Source organism: Oncorhynchus gorbuscha, linkage group LG26, assembly GCF_021184085.1.
Source record: "Oncorhynchus gorbuscha isolate QuinsamMale2020 ecotype Even-year linkage group LG26, OgorEven_v1.0, whole genome shotgun sequence".
Taxonomy (NCBI): domain Eukaryota; kingdom Metazoa; phylum Chordata; class Actinopteri; order Salmoniformes; family Salmonidae; genus Oncorhynchus; species Oncorhynchus gorbuscha.
Window position 1 is genome coordinate 18,699,458 of NC_060198.1, and position 20,464 is coordinate 18,719,921.

Sequence of the window (20,464 nt, forward strand, 5' to 3'; positions counted from 1 at the left end):
TACATTTACTGATAAACATTGGAGTAAAAAAAGCTTATATTTTGGGTTCTGATGGGGTATGACAGTTGACCTAAGCTCATGATGCATTTATAAGTGATTTCTTCAAGAATCAATGGGTACATTTCATTAATGTAGAAGTCCCTAAATGGATGTACCAACTGCTGATGGCCCCTCTAACACTACATCTTGGGCAAATCTAATAGGAGATATTGAGGACTACAGTATTACAGGCATTGTCATTGGATGCATTTGATCAATTGTTAAGGTTTTGTTGATAGTCCACTCTTGATGTTCTACATGTTACAGTGTAGCTTCAGCCATTCCTACAGAACAACATTAAAGTGTAGAACCCCTTTACTGCATATTGGTTCAACGACTGCAGAGACAGTACTTACTGGTGTTACAGATCTCCAACCTCCTCTTCTTCCTCCAATGTGACAGTAATCTCCCCCTCTTCCTCTTTCACACCAAAAACTGCATCCTACTCCTTCACTCTGAAAGTGTTTTCCTCTTCTTTCACTGAAACGTCTTTCTCTTCTTCTTTCACTGTAACAGCCTCACCTTCTACTTGTTTTACTGTAACATACTCCTCCTCCTCTTTCACAACAATGTTCTGCCACAGACACTTTCTCCGTCCAGCAGACCTCATCTTCTTTAACAGGAGGGGAGTAGTTTAGTGAACTCATGGTCGGGGATATTAGCTAGCTATCATTAGCGACTAGGCTAGTGCTAACTAAACCAGCCAGATACTATAGCTGACTATCACAAAATAACGTAAAATTAAATAGGTAAACAAGTAGATACACGACAGAAGTGTGTCTAAAACACAGTTGTTAATATACACCGAAAGCGTTTAAATAGCTTGAATCTTTCGGCTATGTTGGTTAGCAAGCTACGGAGGTGGTTGACGAGCTGTTTATGAAGAACTGTCCACTAGATTATACGTCACGCTGGCAGCGTCGCCTGAAAGACGCACATCACCGTCTGCTGACTGAAGGGGAAACGCAGTTGAGGATCATATTTTATTTTCAGACAAAGATTATTTGAAAACGAAACGAGACGAACCAGCCCAAAACCAAACCAATTAGGTGGTTATTCGATGTAATGAAGCTTCAGACGTGTTGCTGATACAGTGATACAGGCATCATCACACTGCTTTGAAGTATACTGCTTAGCGATTTGGATGCATACCTCGTAGTCCCGGAATCAAACGTCCCTACGAAACGTCCCTACGTAACATCCCTACACGCTTCCTACACTTTAGCTTGTTGTCTGAAAATTAAATATACATTTTACTCAACTGCGTTACTCACTCCAGTCAACAGAGGGCGGACTGGCAATTTAAGGCGTTTTAGACGTTTAATCTAGTAGATCGAACGCTTCTTTCAACAGCAACAACAGTTAGTCAGACACCTCGGTACCTTGCCAGACAAAATAGCTGAACCAATAAAGCTCTTTAAACGCTGTAGTGCATATTAGCAACTGTGTTTTAAACCCAATTCTGTCGTCTAGTTAGTTATCCGATTTAATTTCATATTTACGGTGTTGTTGTTAGTCAGCTAGCGGTCTGGTTAAGTTAGCATTAGCCCAGCTAGCTAACGTCCCCGACCATGCGGTCACTAAGCTTTTCTCCTCCTGCTATAGAAGATGGGGTCTGCTGGATGGAGGAAGAGGTGGATATCACAGTAAAACAAGAAGTAGAGAGTGAGGCTGTTACTGTGAAAGAAGAAAAAGACGCGTTCAGAGTGAAAGAGGAGGAGGATGTTACAGTAAAAGGAGAGGAGGATGCCGTTTATGGATTGAAAGAGGAGGATGAAGAGATGACTGTTATATCGAAAAAAGAGGAGGAAGAAGCGGAGGAAACTGGATATCTGGGCCCGGTTTCCCAAACGCATCTTAAGGCATCCAATGGTTCTAATGATGAATTTAGCCATAAGATGGTTTTGAGAAGCCGTTCCCTGATTAACACTCGTAAGTACTGTCTTACAAACAGAGGCACAAACTCTGCAGTTGTTGAACTGATGTTTGGTGTTAAAGGAGAAATCTGCAATTGTTACATCCATATTGTGACTTTTAAATTATGTATTTATAGCCATTGATTCTTGAAGAATATAACAAATGCCTCATGAGCTTAGTTCAGCTGTTGTACCCCATCAGATCCCCAAATAAGCTTTTTTTACTATAATGTTTAGAAACAATGTAAATCAACACTGTATTGCCTCAACATGGTAAAAACATGGTTAAAACTATAATTTTGATATCCTGGATGGTCAGTCCTTGCATCCATAGGTCTGTCTGTAGTTACATTTCTCCAACCCCATAATCATTTTATTACCAAGACAGTGGTGGAATGACAGATTTGTTGTTTGAACTGCAGATTGCTGGGTTGTGTTTTTTTCAAAACGGAAACAAAATGGCTGCCCAGAGACTTGGTTTGGTAAACAGCTGAGGGATGGGGGAAGGAGAAGTGTAACCATTCTCAAATTCATAAAGAACGATATTGTAGAAACCTTAACCCGACACCTAGCGCCCTCGTCAAGAAGTATAGACGTAACAGTTATAAGGTGCTGGCTTGACAGTCGCTGGACCCAGGTTTGAGTTCAGCTCAGGGCTACCCAATGAATCAATACACAATGAATACAACGACTGGCCATCCATGAGGTCATAATGATAATTTAACCAGGTTTCTAGGCTATGTAGTATATTCTAGAATTCATCCATAATGTCATAATGATAGTTTAACCAGGTTTCTAGGATATAAAGTATATTCTAGAATTGCCAGTGTAGATTTCCTGTGTGGGTCAAAAAAAAAAAATCATGCCCTTACATTAAAGGCACGACATGCCTAGATTCAATTACAATCATGAATTGGTTTGAAACCTTTGTTTTAAACCATTCTCAAAGTTGGTGCCTTGGCTGATTTGTAGAAAATGGTTTGTCATTAATCACAATCACTACAACACAACCTGACCAGAGGGAGCCGGTCGTCAAGACAACCTGACCAGAGGGAGCCGGTCGTCAAGACAACCTGACCAGAGGGAGCCGGTCGTCAAGACAACCTGACCAGAGGGAGCCGGTCGTCAAGACAACCTGACCAGAGGGAGCCGGTCGTCAAGACAACCTGACCAGAGGGAGCCGGTCGTCAAGACAACCTGACCAGAGGGAGCCGGTCGTCAAGACAACCTGACCAGAGGGAGCCGGTCGTCAAGACAACCTGACCAGAGGGAGCCGGTCGTCAAGACAACCTGACCAGAGGGAGCCGGTCGTCAAGACACAACCTGACCAGAGGGAGCCGGTCGTCAAGACACAACCTGACCAGAGGGAGCCGGTCGTCAACACACAACCTGACCAGAGGGAGCCGGTCGTCAACACACAACCTGACCAGAGGGAGCCGGTCGTCAACACACAACCTGACCAGAGGGAGCCGGTCGTCAACACACAACCTGACCAGAGGGAGCCGGTCGTCAACACACAACCTGACCAGAGGGAGCCGGTCGTCAACACACAACCTGACCAGAGGGAGCCGGTCGTCAACACACAACCTGACCAGAGGGAGCCGGTCGTCAACACACAACCTGACCAGAGGGAGCCGGTCGTCAACACACAACCTGACCAGAGGGAGCCGGTCGTCAACACACAACCTGGCCAGAGGGAGCCGGTCGTCAACACACAACCTGGCCAGAGGGAGCCGGTCGTCAACACACAACCTGGCCAGAGGGAGCCGGTCGTCAACACACAACCTGGCCAGAGGGAGCCGGTCGTCAACACACAACCTGGCCAGAGGGAGCCGGTCGTCAACACACAACCTGACCAGAGGGAGCCGGTCGTCAACACACAACCTGACCAGAGGGAGCCGGTCGTCAACACACAACCTGACCAGAGGGAGCCGGTCGTCAACACACAACCTGACCAGAGGGAGCCGGTCGTCAACACACAACCTGACCAGAGGGAGCCGGTCGTCAACACACAACCTGACCAGAGGGAGCCGGTCGTCAACACACAACCTGACCAGAGGGAGCCGGTCGTCAACACACAACCTGACCAGAGGGAGTTCAGTCAACACACAACCTGACCAGAGGGACTAGCCCAGCAGTCGTCAACACACAACCTGACCAGAGGGAGCCGGTCGTCAACACACAACCTGACCAGAGGGAGCCGGTCGTCAACACACAACCTGACCAGAGGGAGCCGGTCGTCAACACACAACCTGACCAGAGGGAGCCGGTCGTCAACACACAACCTGACCAGAGGGAGCCGGTCGTCAACACACAACCTGACCAGAGGGAGCCGGTCGTCAACACACAACCTGACCAGAGGGAGCCGGTCGTCAACACACAACCTGGCCAGAGGGAGCCGGTCGTCAACACAACCTGACCAGAGGGAGCCCCCCCTCCCCCCTCTGCTGCTGGACTTTGCTCCTGAAATGTTCAGTAATAGACTACAGATAGATAGACTAGTAATAGACTACACCAGCAGTCTGCAACCTTTTCCAGTTGGAGTGCCAATTTATCTGACCATTTCTACCAATCTATGTGCCAGTAATGATTTTCAAATGCACATTTTCATGGAACAGTTTCATTTAAATTATAATAGTATCTCAAAATCATTGTCTGTGATTAATCTACGTTCTATCTAAGTCTAAATGAAAATGATAGATATCTAAAAGTAACTTTTATTGCCATTGCCACCTATGTTAAATAATATAGCCGACATAAAGCCAAAAACTGAAAACATTGTATTCTGCAGGTAGAAAATATACTGATAAAAATAAATATCCTAGAAATCACATTGGCAGCACATGCCCTGTCTACAACAAACTTTAAACATTGTATTAACTATCAACTGGGTCAGGAAACTCAGGTAGCAAGCTTGCAACGTTGTATAAAAAATTCTATGCCCTCAGTTTCCTGCTCCAGTGAGTTCTGGACAGTAATCAGGTATTTTATGACATTTCCACTGGATCAGAGCATTACATTTTTCCATTTTCTGCTGAGTGGTTATCGAAAGGGTGAGGGCTGGAAATATTTTACGAAAATACTGAGGAACGTGTCATTCGCAATTGCTTTTGAAGAAAAATTAATTTGAGTTTATAGTCACATTTGCTTGCATGCCAGGTAGACTAGTCCTACTACTATATGTGTAGTCAGGTAGACTAGTCCTACTACTATATGTGTGGTCAGGTAGACTAGTCCTACTACTATATATGTAGTCAGGTAGATTAGTCCTACTACTATATATGTAGTCAGGTAGACTAGTCCTACTACTATATGTGTTGTCAGGCAGACTAGTCCTACTACTATATGTGTTGTCAGGTAGACTAGTCCTACTACTATATGTGTTGTCAGGTAGACTAGTCCTACTACGATATGTGTTGTCAGGTAGACTAGTCCTACTACTATATGTGTTGTCAGGTAGACTAGTCCTACTACGATATGTGTTGTCAGGTAGACTAGTCCTACTACGATGTGTGTAGTCAGGTAGACTAGTCCTACTACTATATGTGTAGTCAGGTAGACTAGTCCTACTACTATATGTGTAGTCAGGTAGACTAGTCCTACTACTATTTGTGTAATCAGGTAGACTAGTCCGTCTACTATATGTTTAATCAGGTAGAGTACTACTACTACTATATGTGTAATCAGGTAGACTAGTCCTACTGCTATATGTGTTGTCATGTAGACTAGTCCTTCTTCTATATGTGTAATCAGGTACACTAGTCCTACTACTATATGTTTAATCAGGTAGACTACTCCTACATGTGTTGTCAGATAGACTAGTCCTACTACTATATGTGTAATCAGGTAGACTACTCCTACTACTATATGTTTAATCAGGTTGACTAGTCCTACTACTATATGTGTAATCAGGTAGACTAGTCCTACTACGATATGTGTTGTCAGGTAGACTAGTCCTACTACTATATGTGTTGTCAGGTAGACTAGTCCTACTACGATATGTGTTGTCAGCTAGACTAGTCCTACTACGATATGTGTTGTCAGGTAGACTAGTCCTACTACGATATGTGTTGTCAGGTAGACTAGTCCTACTACGATATGTGTTGTCAGGTAGACTAGTCCTACTACGATATGTGTTGTCAGGTAGACTAGTCCTACTACAATATGTGTTGTCAGGTAGACTAGTCCTACTACGATATGTGTTGTCAGGTAGACTAGTCCTACTACGATATGTGTTGTCAGGTAGACTAGTCCTACTACGATATGTGTTGTCAGGTAGACAAGTCCTACTACTATATGTGTGGTCAGGTAGACTAGTCCTACTACTACATATGTAGTCAGGTAGACTAGTCCTACTACTATATGTGTTGTCAGGTAGACTAGTCCTACTACTATATGTGTTGTCAGGTAGACTAGTCCTACTACTATATGTGTTGTCAGGTAGACTAGTCCCACTACTATATGTGTTGTCAGGTAGACTAGTCCTACTACTATATGTGTTGTCAGGTAGACTAGTCCTACTACTATATGTGTTGTCAGGTAGACTAGTCCTACTACTATATGTTTTGTCAGGTAGACTAGTCCTACTGCTATATGTGTAGTCAGGTAGACTAGTCCTACTACTATATATGTAGTCAGGTAGACTAGTCCTACTACTATATATGTTGTCAGGTAGACTAGTCCTACTACTATATATGTAGTCAGGTAGACTAGTCCGTCTACTATATGTGTCATCAGGTAGGCTACTCCAACTACTATATGTGTAATCAGGTAGACTAGTCCAACTACTATATGTGTAATCGGGTAGACTAGTCCTTCAATATGTGTTGTAAGGTAGACTAGTCTGTCTACTATATGTGTAATCAGGTAGACTACTCCAACTACTATATGTGTAATCAGGTAGACTATTCCGTCTACTATATGTGTAATCAGGTAGACTACTCCAACTACTATATGTGTAATCAGGTAGACTAGTCCTTCTTCAATATGTGTTGTCAGGTAGACTAGTCCGTCTACTATATGTGTAATCAGGTAGACTACTCCTACTACGATATGTGTTGTCAGGTAGACTAGTCCTACTACGATATGTGTTGTCAGGTAGACTAGTCCTACTACGATATGTGTTGTCAGGTAGACTAGTCCTACTACTATATATGTAGTCAGGTAGACTAGTCCTACTACTGTATATGTAGTCAGGTAGACTAGTCCTACTACTGTATGTGTAGGCAGGTAGACTAGTCCTACTACTATTTGTGTCGGCAGGTAGACTAGTCCTACTACTATATGTGTCGGCAGGTAGACTAGTCCTACTACTATATGTGTAATCAGGTAGACTAGTCCTACATGTGTAGGCAGGTAGACTAATCCTACTTCTATAGGTGTAACCAGGTAGACTACTCCAACTACTATATGTGTAGGCAGGTAGACTAGTCCGTCTACTATATGTGTAATTAGGTAGACTAGTCCGTCTACTATATGTGTAATCAGGTAGAGTACTACTACTACTACTACCATATGTGTTGTCAGGTAGACTAGTCCTTCTATATGTGTAATCAGGTACACTAGTCCTACTACTATATGTGTTGTCAGGTAGACTAGTCCCACTACTATATGTGTAGGCAGGTCGACTAGTCCTACAACTATATGTGTTGTCAGGTAGACTAGTCCTACTGCTATATGTGTTGTCAGGTCGACTAGTCCTACAACTATATGTGTTGTCAGGTAGACTAGTCCTACTGCTATATGTGTTGTCAGGTAGACTAGTCCTACTACTATATGTGTTGTCAGGTAGACTAGTCCTACTACTATATGTGTTGTCAGGTAGACTAGTCCTACTACTATATGTGTTGTCAGGTAGACTAGTCCTACTGCTATATGTGTAGTCAGGTAGACTAGTCCTACTACTATATATGTAGTCAGGTAGACTAGTCCTACTACTATATATGTTGTCAGGTAGACTAGTCCTACTACTATATATGTAGTCAAGTCGACTAGTCCTACTACTATATGTCCTACTACTGTATGTGTAACCAGGTAGACTAGTCCGTCTACTATATGTGTAGTCAGGTAGACTAGTCCTACTACGATATGTGTTGTCAGGTAGACTAGTCCTACTACTATATGTGTTGTCAGGTAGACTAGTCCCACTACTATATGTGTTGTCAGGTAGACTAGTCCTACTACTATATGTGTTGTCAGGTAGACTAGTCCTACTACTATATGTGTTGTCAGGTAGACTAGTCCTACTACTATATGTTTTGTCAGGTAGACTAGTCCTACTGCTATATGTGTAGTCAGGTAGATTAGTCCTACTACTATATATGTAGTCAGGTAGACTAGTCCTACTACTATATATGTAGTCAGGTAGACTAGTCCTACTACTATATATGTTGTCAGGTAGACTAGTCCTACTACTATATATGTAGTCAGGTAGACTAGTCCTACTACTATATGTCCTACTACTGTATGTGTAGGCAGGTAGACTAGTCCTACTACTATATATGTAGTCAGGTAGACTAGTCCGTCTACTATATGTGTCATCAGGTAGACTACTCCAACTACTATATGTGTAATCAGGTAGACTATTCCGTCTACTATATGTGTAATCAGGTAGACTACTCCAACTACTATATGTGTAATCAGGTAGACTATTCCACCTACTATATGTGTAATCAGGTAGACTACTCCAACTACTATATGTGTAATCAGGTAGACTAGTCCTTCTTCAATATGTGTTGTCAGGTAGACTAGTCCTACTACAAAATGTGTTGTCAGGTAGACTAGTCCTACTACTATATGTGTTGTCATGTAGACTAGTCCTACTACTATATGTGTAATCAGGTAGACTACTCCTACTACTATCTGTGTAGGCAGGTAGACTAATCCTACTTCTATAGGTGTAACCAGGTAGACTAGTCTGGTGTCTACTATATGTGTAATCAGGTAGACTACTCCAACTACTATATGTGTAGGCAGGTAGACTAGTCCGTCTACTATATGTGTAATCAGGTAGAGTACTACTACTACTACTACCATATGTGTTGTCAGGTAGACTAGTCCTTCTATATGTGTAATCAGGTACACTAGTCCTACTACTATATGTGTTGTCAGGTAGACTAGTCCGTCTACTATATGTGTAATCAGGTAGAGTACTACTACTACTACTACCATATGTGTTGTCAGGTAGACTAGTCCTTCTATATGTGTAATCAGGTACACTAGTCCTACTACTATATGTGTTGTCAGGTAGACTAGTCCCACTACTATATGTGTAGGCAGGTCGACTAGTCCTACAACTATATGTGTTGTCAGGTAGACTAGTCCTACTGCTATATGTGTTGTCAGGTCGACTAGTCCTACAACTATATGTGTTGTCAGGTAGACTAGTCCTACTACTATATGTGTTGTCAGGTAGACTAGTCCTACTACTATATGTGTTGTCAGGTAGACTAGTCCTACTACTATATGTGTTGTCAGGTAGACTAGTCCTACTACTATATGTGTTGTCAGGTAGACTAGTCCTACTGCTATATGTGTAGTCAGGTAGACTAGTCCTACTACTATATATGTAGTCAGGTAGACTAGTCCTACTACTATATATGTTGTCAGGTAGACTAGTCCTACTCCTATATATGTAGTCAAGTCGACTAGTCCTACTACTATATGTCCTACTACTGTATGTGTAGGCAGGTAGACTAGTCCTACTACTATATATGTAGTCAGGTAGACTAGTCCTACTACTATATGTGTAGTCAGGTAGACTAGTCCTACTACTATATGTGTTGTCAGGTAGACTAGTCCTACTACAAAATGTGTTGTCAGGTAGACTAGTCCTACTACTATATGTGTTGTCAGGTAGACTAGTCCTACTACTATATGTGTAAATGTGTAATCAGGTACACTAGTCCTACTACTATTTGTGTAGGCAGGTAGACTAGTCCTACTACTATATGTGTTGTCAGGTAGACTAGTCCTACTACTATATGTCCTACTACTGTATGTGTAGGCAGGTAGACTAGTCCTACTACTATATGTGTTGTCAGGTAGACTAGTCCTACTACTATATGTGTTGTCAGGTACAATAGTCCTACTTCTATATGTGTTGGCAGGTAGACTAGTCCTACTACGATATGTGTTGGCAGGTAGACTAGTCCTACTACGATATGTGTTGTCAGGTAGACTAGTCCTACTACGATATGTGTTGTCAGGTAGACTAGTCCTACTACGATATGTGTTGTCAGGTAGACTAGTCCTACTACGATATGTGTTGTCAGGTAGACTAGTCCTACTACGATATGTGTTGTCAGTTAGACTAGTCCTACTACTATATGTGTAGTCAGGTAGACTAGTCCTACTACTATATGTGTAGTCAGGTAGACTAGTCCTACTACTATATATGTTGTCAGGTAGACTAGTCCTCCTACTATATGTGTAGTCAGGTAGACTAGTCCTACCACTGTATGTGTAGGCAGGTAGACTATTCCTACTACTATTTGTGTAATAAGGTAGACTAGTCCGTCTACTATATGTTTAATCAGGTAGAGTACTACTACTACTATATGTGTAATCAGGTAGACTAGTCCTACTACTATATGTGTTGTCATGTAGACTACTCCTACATGTGTTGTCAGGTAGACTAGTCCTACTACTATATGTGTAATCAGGTAGACTACTCCTACTACTATATGTTTAATCAGGTTGACTAGTCCTACTACTATATGTGTAGGCAGGTAGACTAGTCCTACTACTATTTGTGTCGGCAGGTAGACTAGTCTTACCTCTATGTGTAACCAGGTAGTCTAGTCCATCTACTATATGTGTAATCAGGTAGACTAGTCCAACTACTATACGGTGTTGTCAGGTAGACTTGTCCTACTACAAAATGTGTTGTCAGGTAGACTAGTCCTACTGCTATATGTGTTGTCAGGTAGACTAGTCCTACTGCTATATGTGTTGTCAGGTAGACTAGTCCGTCTACTATATGTGTCATCAGGTAGGCTACTCCAACTACTATATGTGTCATCAGGTAGAATACTCCAACTACTATATGTGTAATCGGGTAGACTAGTCCTTCAATATGTGTAATCAGGTAGACTACTCCTACTACTATATGTGTTGTCAGGTAGACTATTCTGTCTACTATATGTGTAATCAGGTAGACTAGTCCTACTACAAAATGTGTTGTCAGGTAGACTAGTCCTACTACAAAATGTGTTGTCAGGTAGACTAGTCCTACTACTATATGTGTAGGCAGGTAGACTAGTCCTACCTCTATATATGTAGTCAGGTAGACTAGTCCTACTACTGTATGTGTAGGCAGGTAGACTAGTCCTACTACTGTATGTGTAGTCAGGTAGACTAGTCCTACTACTATATGTGTAATCAGGTAGACTAGTCCTACATGTGTAGGCAGGTAGACTAATCCTACTTCTATATGTGTAATCAGGTAGACTACTCCAACTACTATATGTGTAACCAGGTAGACTAGTCCGGCTACTATATGTGTAATTAGGTAGACTAGTCCGTCTACTATATGTGTAATCAGGTAGAGTACTACTACTACTACTACCATATGTGTTGTCAGGTAGACTAGTCCTACTACTATATGTGTTGTCATGTAGACTAGTCCTTCTATATGTGTAATCAGGTACACTAGTCATACAACTATATGTGTTGTCAGATAGACTAGTCCTACTACTATATGTGTTGTCAGGTAGACTAGTCCTACTACTATATGTGTTGTCAGGTAGACTAGTCCTACTACTATATGTGTTGTCAGGTAGACTAGTACTACTACTATATGTGTAGTCAGGTTGACTAGTCCTACTACTGTATGTGTAGGCAGGTAGACTAGTCCTAATACTGTATGTGTAGGCAGGTAGACTAGTCCTACTACTATATGTTTAATCAGGTAGACTAGTCCGTCTACTATATGTGTAATCAGGTAGACTACTCCTACTACTATATGTTTAATCAGGTTGACTAGTCCTACTACTATATGTGTAGGCAGGTAGACTAGTCCTACTACTATTTATGTGGGCAGGTAGACTAGTCTTACCTCTATGTGTAACCAGGTAGTCTAGTCCATCTACTATAAGCTGACTCTACACTCCAAGACTGCTTCCATCACGTGGACTGGGACATGTTTCGTATTGCGTCAGATGAAAATATTGACGAATACGCTGTTTCGGTGTGCGAGTTCATTAGAACGTGCGTCGAAGATGTCGTTCCCATAGCAACGATAAAAACATTCCCAAACCAGAAACCGCGGATTGATGGCAGCATTCGCGTGAAACTGAAAGCGCGAACCACTGCTTTTAATCAGGGCAAGGTGTCTGGTAACATGTCCGAATAGAAACAATGCAGCTATTCCCTCCGCAGGGCTATTAAACAAGCTAAGCGTCAGTACAGAGACAAAGTGGAATCTCAATTCAATGGCTCAGACACAAGAGGCATGTGGCAGGGTCTACAGTCAATCACGGACTACAAGAAGAAACCCAGCCCAGTCACGGACCAGGATGTCTTGCTCCCAGGCAGACTAAATAACTTTTTTTGCCCGCTTTGAGGACAATACAGTGCCACTGACACGGCCTGCAACGAAAACATGCGGTCTCTCCCTTCACTGCAGCCGAGGTGAGTAAGACATTTTAAACGTGTTAACCCTCGCAAGGCTGCAGGCCCATACGGCATCCCCAGCCGCGCCCTCAGAGCATGCGCAGACCAGCTGGCCGGTGTGTTTACGGACATATTCAATCATTCCCTATACCAGTCTGCTGTTCCCACATGCTTCAAGAGGGCCACCATTGTTCCTGTTCCCAAGAAAGCTAAGGTAACTGAGCTAAACGACTACCGCCCCGTAGCACTCACTTCCGTCATCATGAAGTGCTTTGAGAGACTAGTCAAGGACCATATCACCTCCACCCTACCTGACACCCTAGACCCACTCCAATTTGCTTACCGCCCAAATAGGTCCACAGACGATGCAATCTCAACCACACTGCACACTGCCCTAACCCACCTGGACAAGAGGAATACCTATGTGAGAATGCTGTTCATCGACTACAGCTCGGCATTTAACACCATAGTGCCCTCCAAGCTCGTCATCAAGCTCGAGACCATGGGTCTCGACCCCGCCCTGTGCAACTGGGTACTGGACTTCCTGACGGGCCGCCCCCAGGTGGTGAGGGTAGGCAACAACATCTCCCCACTGATCCTCAACACGGGGGCCCCACAAGGGTGCGTTCTGAGCCCTCTCCTGTACTCCCTGTTCACCCACGACTGCGTGGCCACACACGCCTCCAACTCAATCATCAAGTTTGCGGACGACACAACAGTGGTAGGCTTGATTACCAACAACGACGAGATGGCCTACAGGGAGGTGAGGGCCCTCGGAGTGTGGTGTCAGGAAAATAACCTCACACTCAACGTCAACAAAACTAAGAAGATGATTGTGGACTTCAGGAAACAGCAGAGGGAACACCCCCCTATCCACATCGATGGAACAGTAGTGGAGAGGGTAGCAAGTTTTAAGTTCCTCGGCATACACATCACAGACAAACTGAATTGGTCCACTCACACTGACAGCGTCGTGAAGAAGGCGCAGCAGTGCCTCTTCAACCTCAGGAGGCTGAAGAAATTCTGCTTGTCACCAAAAGCACTCACAAACTTCTACAGATGCACAATCGAGAGCATCCTGGCGGGCTGTATCACCGCCTGGTACGGCAACTGCTCCGCCCTCAACCGTAAGGCTCTCCAGAGGGTAGTGAGGTCTGCACAACGCATCACCGGGGGCAAACTACCTGCCCTCCAGGACACCTACACCACCCGATGTTACAGGAAGGCCATAAAGACCATCAAGGACATCAACCACCTGAACCACTGCCTGTTCACCCCGCTATCATCCAGAAGGCGAGGTCAGTACAGGTGCATCAAAGCTAGGACCGAGAGACTGAAAAACAGCTTCTATCTCAAGGCCATCAGACTGTTAAACAGCCACCACTAACATTGAGTGGCTGCTGCCAACACACTGTCATTGACACTGACCCAACTCCAGCCACTTTAATAATGGGAATTGATGGGAAATTATGTAAATATATCACTAGCCACTTTAAACAATGCTACCTTATATAATGTTACTTACCCTACATTATTCATCTCATATGCATATGTATATACTGTACTCTACATCATCGACTGCATCCTTATGTAATACATGTATCACTAGCCACTTTAACTATGCCACTTTGTTTACTTTGTCTACATACTCATCTCATATGTATATACTGTACTCGATACCATCTACTGTATGCTGCTCTGTACCATCACTCATTCATATACCCTTATGTACATATTCCTTATCCCCTTACACTGTATAAGACAGTAGTTTTGGAATTGTTAGTTAGATTACTTGTTGGTTATCACTGCATTGTCGGAACTAGAAGCACAAGCATTTCGCTACACTCGCATTAACATCTGCTAACCATGTGTATGTGACAAATAAAATTTGATTTGATTGATAATCAGGTAGACTAGTCCAACTACTATATGTGTTGTCAGGTAGACTTGTCCTACTACAAAATGTGTCATCAGGTAGGCTACTCCAACTACTATATGTGTAATCGGGTAGACTAGTCCTTCAATATGTGTTGTAAGGTAGACTAGTCCGTCTACTATATGTGTAATCAGGTAGACTAGTCTTAGTGCTATATGTGTTGTCAGGTAGACTAGTCCTACTACAAAATGTGTTGTCAGGTAGACTAGTCCTACTACTATATGTGTTGTCAGGTAGACTAGTCCTACTACTATATGTGTTGTCAGGTAGACTAGTCCTACTACTATATGTGTTGTCAGGTAGACTAGTCCTACTACTATATGTGTTGTCAGGTAGACTAGTCCTACTACTATATTTGTAGGCAGGTAGACTAATCCTTCAATATGTGTTGTAAGGTAGACTAGTCCTAGTGCTATATGTGTAATCAGGTAGACTAGTCCGTCTACTATATGTGTAATCAGGTAGACTACTCCAACTACTATATGTGTAATCAGGTAGACTACTCCAACTACTTTATGTGTAATCAGGTAGACTAGTCCTACTACTATATGTGTTGTCAGGTAGACTAGTCCTACTACTTTATGTGTAATCAGGTAGACTAGTCCTACTACTATATGTGTTGTCAGGTAGACTAGTCCTACTACTATATGTGTTGTCAGGTAGACTAGTCCTACTACTATATGTGTTGTCAGGTAGACTAGTCCTACTACTATATGTGTTGTCAGGTAGACTAGTCCTACTACAAAATGTGTTGTCAGGTAGACTAGTCCTACTACGATATGAGTTGTCAGGTAGACTAGTCCTACTACGGTATGTGTTGTCAGGTAGACTAGTCCTACTACGGTATGTGTTGTCAGGTAGACTAGTCCTACTACTATATGTGTAACCAGGTAGACTAGTTCTACTACTATATGTGTCATCAGGTAGACTAGTTCTACTATATGTGTAACCAGGTAGACTACTCCTACTTCTATATGTGTTGTCAGGTAGACTAGTCTTACTTCTGTAATCACGATTAGCTGTGCATCCTTAATCAACATTGACTGGAGTGTTTCAAACAAAAGACAATTATTAAATTGACAACTGACGTATCTTGCGGGTTAAGGTCTGGGTGGTCTGCCATGGGCCATTTGATTTTGTATTTGCCTGGGTCGGCATGGGGAATGATTGAATTACCCCATAGTATGTTGTACCGAAGTTGACCGACTGAAAGGGAGCATAACTTTATGACTAAAATGACTGTTCCCTGAAGGAGGGAAATGAGGTACAACACCTGTTTTCCCCCTCCCCTTTCTGGGTCAGTGAAGAGCAATATTACATTTAAGGAATAAATCTAAGCCTCACGTGCATCACCTGTGGAAGGCGATGCACAAATTTAATTTTTTGTTGTACCTCGTTTCCTTCCTTCAGGGAACAGTAGTTATAGTCATAACGTGTGGATTTAATTTTATGTTGTACCTCGTTTCCCTCCTTCAGAGAACAATAGTTTATAGTCCTAACGTTAAGCTTGTCATATCATTAACTTCAACTTAAATACTGGATCTTGCTGTGGGACAGTTTTTTGTATTCAGATCTCTGAAATGCTCTCTAACTACGTATCATTTAGTGGCTCCTTATGTTAAGCTGGGAAAACAGTTTATGGGCACAGAAATCCTAAATAATTTCAGAGTTTGCTAAACCAATGGTTCTAACCGAGAGTCACCTTCACTTTATAGACAACACCTAAATGGACACTGTCATTAACATGGTTCTTCAATAAATACACATAATACTGTAGCTGTTTAGTTAGTCACATGTTAACTGTCATTAGTTGATCCAGGAAATCATTTTCTGAATGACAGTCAAATGAAAAACATCACGACATGCAACAGCAACCAAAGTGCTTCTTCATTCATTACACCGTTATGCCGTGCTCTAGTATGTCTGTAGTTATTGTGGTTCGGTGAAGTTATGGGTCCTACAGTAGGTCTCTGTAATTGTTAGGGGAAATTATGGGCCAATTTGTTAAATACTTAGTGTACAAAGCTAGCCAAAGAGCATTTTACTGGTTGAAGTGTTTTTAAAGTATGCTGTTAATTTGCAACGGTAACACAAACATATTAAGCAGGAGATTCAAACAAGCCTTATGATTTTAATCCAAAAGTAATGTTAAATGCACTCATAAGCAACCTGTAAATGGAGGCTATTTTTGCTGTCAGCCTATGAGAACTCCCCTGAGTTTTCCCCCATGGTGGTGAATTAGTGAATAGACAGGGAGCTTAATGTGAGTTTCCTTGAGTAGCACTCCTGATCTTGCGCTGTAATATTCAGAATACATTGTGAAAAACTCAAATCTTCGCTCACCTTTTTTGCTCCAGGCAGATATACTACATCCATAACTAGCGGTTTCCTCATTAGCATGGAGGATTTTCTGCAATCAAATTGACCTTGTGCCGCAATTTTATCAAACACCGAAAGGGGCCTACATTGGCACACTGCTTCAGATTTCAACAACTTGAATAACTTATTTCTAGTTACCACTAATGTGAAAACGAGACAAAATATGACTTGTTGCTAACTTGTCTGTCTTAATTGTCAAATTTAACAGACTTCAGTTGTTGTACAACTTCATGGGTATGCTCTGGGCATCACCTTTTACCTCATATAAACTGGGATTTCTGCTGTTGTGGGACTTTAACCATCTGTCTGACTTTGTCGTTCACACAGGTGAGAGATGTGACAATCGTGGATCCTCTGTGGAGCCTCAACAACATCATGATGCTGAAGAGGCAGAGAAGAGTCCCTTCAGATCAGACCATAAGAAACACCAGCAGAGACCCACAGAGAAGAAATCTAATTGCTGCTCTGACTGTGGGAAAAGATTCAACTCTTCAGTAAAACTTCAAATACACCAGAGAACACACAAAGGAGAGAAATCGTTTAGCTGTGATCAATGTGGGAAGAGTTTTACTACATCTGGCTCTCTGACTTTACACCAGAGAACACACACAGGAGAGAAACCTTATAGCTGTGATCAATGTGGGAAGGGTTTTACTACATCTTGCCAGCTGACTATACACCAGAGAATACACACAGGAGAGAAACCTTATAGCTGTGATCAATGTGGGAAGAGTTTTACCACATCTGGTCATCTGACTTTACACCGGAGAACACACACAGGAGAGAAACCTTATAGCTGTGGTCAATGTGGGAAGAGTTTTGGTCAATCTAGCCAGCTGACATTACACCATAGAACACACACAGGAGAGAAACCTTTTAGCTGTGGACAGTGTGGGAAGAGTTTTGGTCAATCTATTAATCTGAAAGTGCACCAGAGAAGACACACAGGAGAGAAATCTTATAGCTGTGATCAATGTGGGAAGAGTTTTGTTACATCGGACCAGCTGACTTTACACCAGAGAATACACACAGGAGAGAAACCTTATAGCTGTGATCAATGTGGGAAGAGTTTTACTACATCTAGCTCTCTGACTTTACACTGGAGAATACACACAGGAGAGAAACCTTATAGCTGTGGGCAATGTGGGAAGAGTTTTGGTCAATCTAGCCAGCTGACCTTACACCAGAGAATACACACAGGAGAGAAACCTTTTACCTGTGGTCAATGTGGGAAGAGTTTTTGTCAATCTAGCAATCTGACAGTGCACCAGAGAAGACACACAGGAGAGAAATCCTATAGTTGTGATCATTGTGGGAAGAGTTTTGTCAAATCTGACCAGCTGACAGTACACCAGAGAATACACACAGGAGAGAAACCCTATAGCTGTGATCAATGTGGGAAGAGTTTTACTACATCTGGCTCTCTGACTGTACACCAGAGAACACACACAGGTGAGAAACCTTATAGCTGTGATCAATGTGGGAAGAGTTTTGGTCAATATAGCCAGCTGACATTACACCAGAGAAGACACACAGGAGAGAAACCTTCTAGCTCTGATCAATGTGGGAAGAGATACTCTGGTAAAAGATCTCTGATCAAACATAAAAAAATACATGAAGGAGTTGTTTCATGATATCAATGAAATAATGTCACAATGTAGATTATTTTAACAGTAGTATTTTAATGAATGTCAACGTAGAACCCTAAATGTTTGCCCACTGTTCAATTGATTTTAGCCTCATGGAAACAATCCAGGCTCTGAATTGAAAGAGTTACTATTTATGTGATTGAACAAAAAGTGACTAACAAAAAAGAGTTTGTTACACTTATCACGTTGGTGACCCACTTCAATCAAAATGCAACACTTCAAAATGAATCACAATGTAGCTAGCAGTTTACCACGTTGGTGACCCACTGGAATCACAATGAAACACTCCAAAATGTTGAGGTTTTCAATATATCCCAAACTGTTTCTGCATATTGGTTATTGATTTGGACACGTTAAAACTGTGTTTTGACATTGCTCTATTCCCATTTAGCAAAATGTCATTCAAAAGACGTTGAAAGTAAGACTATGCCCGACATCCAATACATGTTCGGTTGTAGTTGAAAGTGAAAGTTCGGGTCGTTTTTTCAATGACTTGAAAACAGTTTAATTTCAACGTACTTGCAGCCTATACACCTATAATCAATTTTATTAACAATCTTACATCACCCGACAATTTCTTGGCAACATTCAAGTGCTAATTGTCTTTATTCCACTACTGAAGAAGCATGACTCAAATCACCTCATATTTCAAAAATCCAGCCTGACAAAAGATACATGTTTTATTATTCCATGCCTCACCATTAAGTTCATTATTGCCAATACATATAAACAAAGGGGTGTGTACATTTGGTTTTGATATTTCATATTTACAATTATGTAACATCTAGTAATCATAGTTATTCATGCAACCAACTTAACATTTTTGGGTACAATTATATTGACATTGTTACCCTGCTTTTATATCCAACAACATACAGTGGGGCAAAAAATGTATTTAGTCAGCCACCAATTGTGCAAGTTCTCCCACTAAAAAAGATGAGAGGCCTGTAATTTTCATCATAGGTACACACTCAACTATGACAGACAAAATGGAGAAAAAAAATCCAGAAAATCACATTGTAGGTTTTTTAATGAATTTATTTGCAAATTATGGTGGAAAATAAGTATTTGGTCCATAACAAAAGTTTCTCAATACTTTGTTTTATACACTTTGTTGGCAATGATAGAGGTCAAATGTTTTCTGTAAGGCTTCACAAGGTTTTTACACACTTGCTGGTATTTTGGCCCATTCCTCCATGCAGATCTCCTCTAGAGCAGTGATGTTTTGGGGCTGTTGCTGGGCAACACGGACTCTCAACTCCCTCCAAAGATTATCTATGAAGTTGAGATCTGGAGACTGGCTAGGCCACTCCAGGACCTTGAAATGCTTCTTACGAAGCCACTCCTTCGTTGCCCGGGCGGTGTGTTTGGGATCATTGTCATGCTGAAAGACCCAGCCACGTTTCATCTTCAATGCCCTTGCTGATGGAAGGAGGTTTTCACTCAAAATCTCACGATACATGGCCCCATTCATTCTTTCCTTTACACGGATCAGTCGTCCTGGTCCCTTTGCAGAAAAACAGCCCCAAAGCATGATGTTTCCACCCCCATGCTTCACAGTAGGTATGGTGTTATTAGTCCTCCAAACACGACGAGTTTATTTTTTACCAAAAAGTTATATTTTGGTTTCATCTGACCATATGTCATTCTCCCAATCTTCTTCTGGATATGTACTAGCTTAAGCAGGGGGACACGTCTGGCACTTCAGGATTTGTGTCCCTGGCGGCGCAGTGTGTTACTGATGGTAGGCTTTGTTACTTTGGTCCCAGCTCTCTGCAGGTCATTCACTAGGTCCCCCCCCCCCCCCCCCCCCCCCCCCCCCCCATGTGGTTCTGGGATTTTTGCTATCATTTTGACCCCACGGGGTGAGATCTTGCGTGGAGCCCCAGATCGAGGGAGTTTATCAGTGGTCTTGTATGTCTTCCATTTCC

The 20,464-nt window shown here is 42.2% G+C and overlaps 1 protein-coding gene across 1 annotated transcript; it reads left to right on the plus strand.

Moving 5' to 3' along the window:
• Positions 1 to 1,009: 1,009 nt before the first annotated feature.
• On the plus strand, positions 1,010 to 19,510 carry LOC124015775 (zinc finger protein OZF-like). The gene is made up of 2 exons (XM_046331239.1): positions 1,010 to 1,971; positions 17,212 to 19,510. The coding sequence occupies exons 1-2, from the start codon at positions 1,611 to 1,613 to the stop codon at positions 18,516 to 18,518; spliced, it is 1,668 nt and encodes a 555-aa protein (XP_046187195.1). The 5' UTR covers positions 1,010 to 1,610; the 3' UTR covers positions 18,519 to 19,510.
• The last annotated feature ends 954 nt before the right edge of the window (positions 19,511 to 20,464 follow it).

Bases quoted from the DNA above. Each gene is read 5' to 3' on its own strand.
- LOC124015775 (XM_046331239.1), top strand. From the start codon at position 1,611: ATGCGGTCACTAAGCTTTTCTCCTCCTGCTATAGAAGATGGGGTCTGC. The intron at 1,972-17,211 runs GTAAGTACTGTC...TCGTTCACACAG, and splicing joins CCGTTCCCTGATTAACACTC to GTGAGAGATGTGACAATCGT.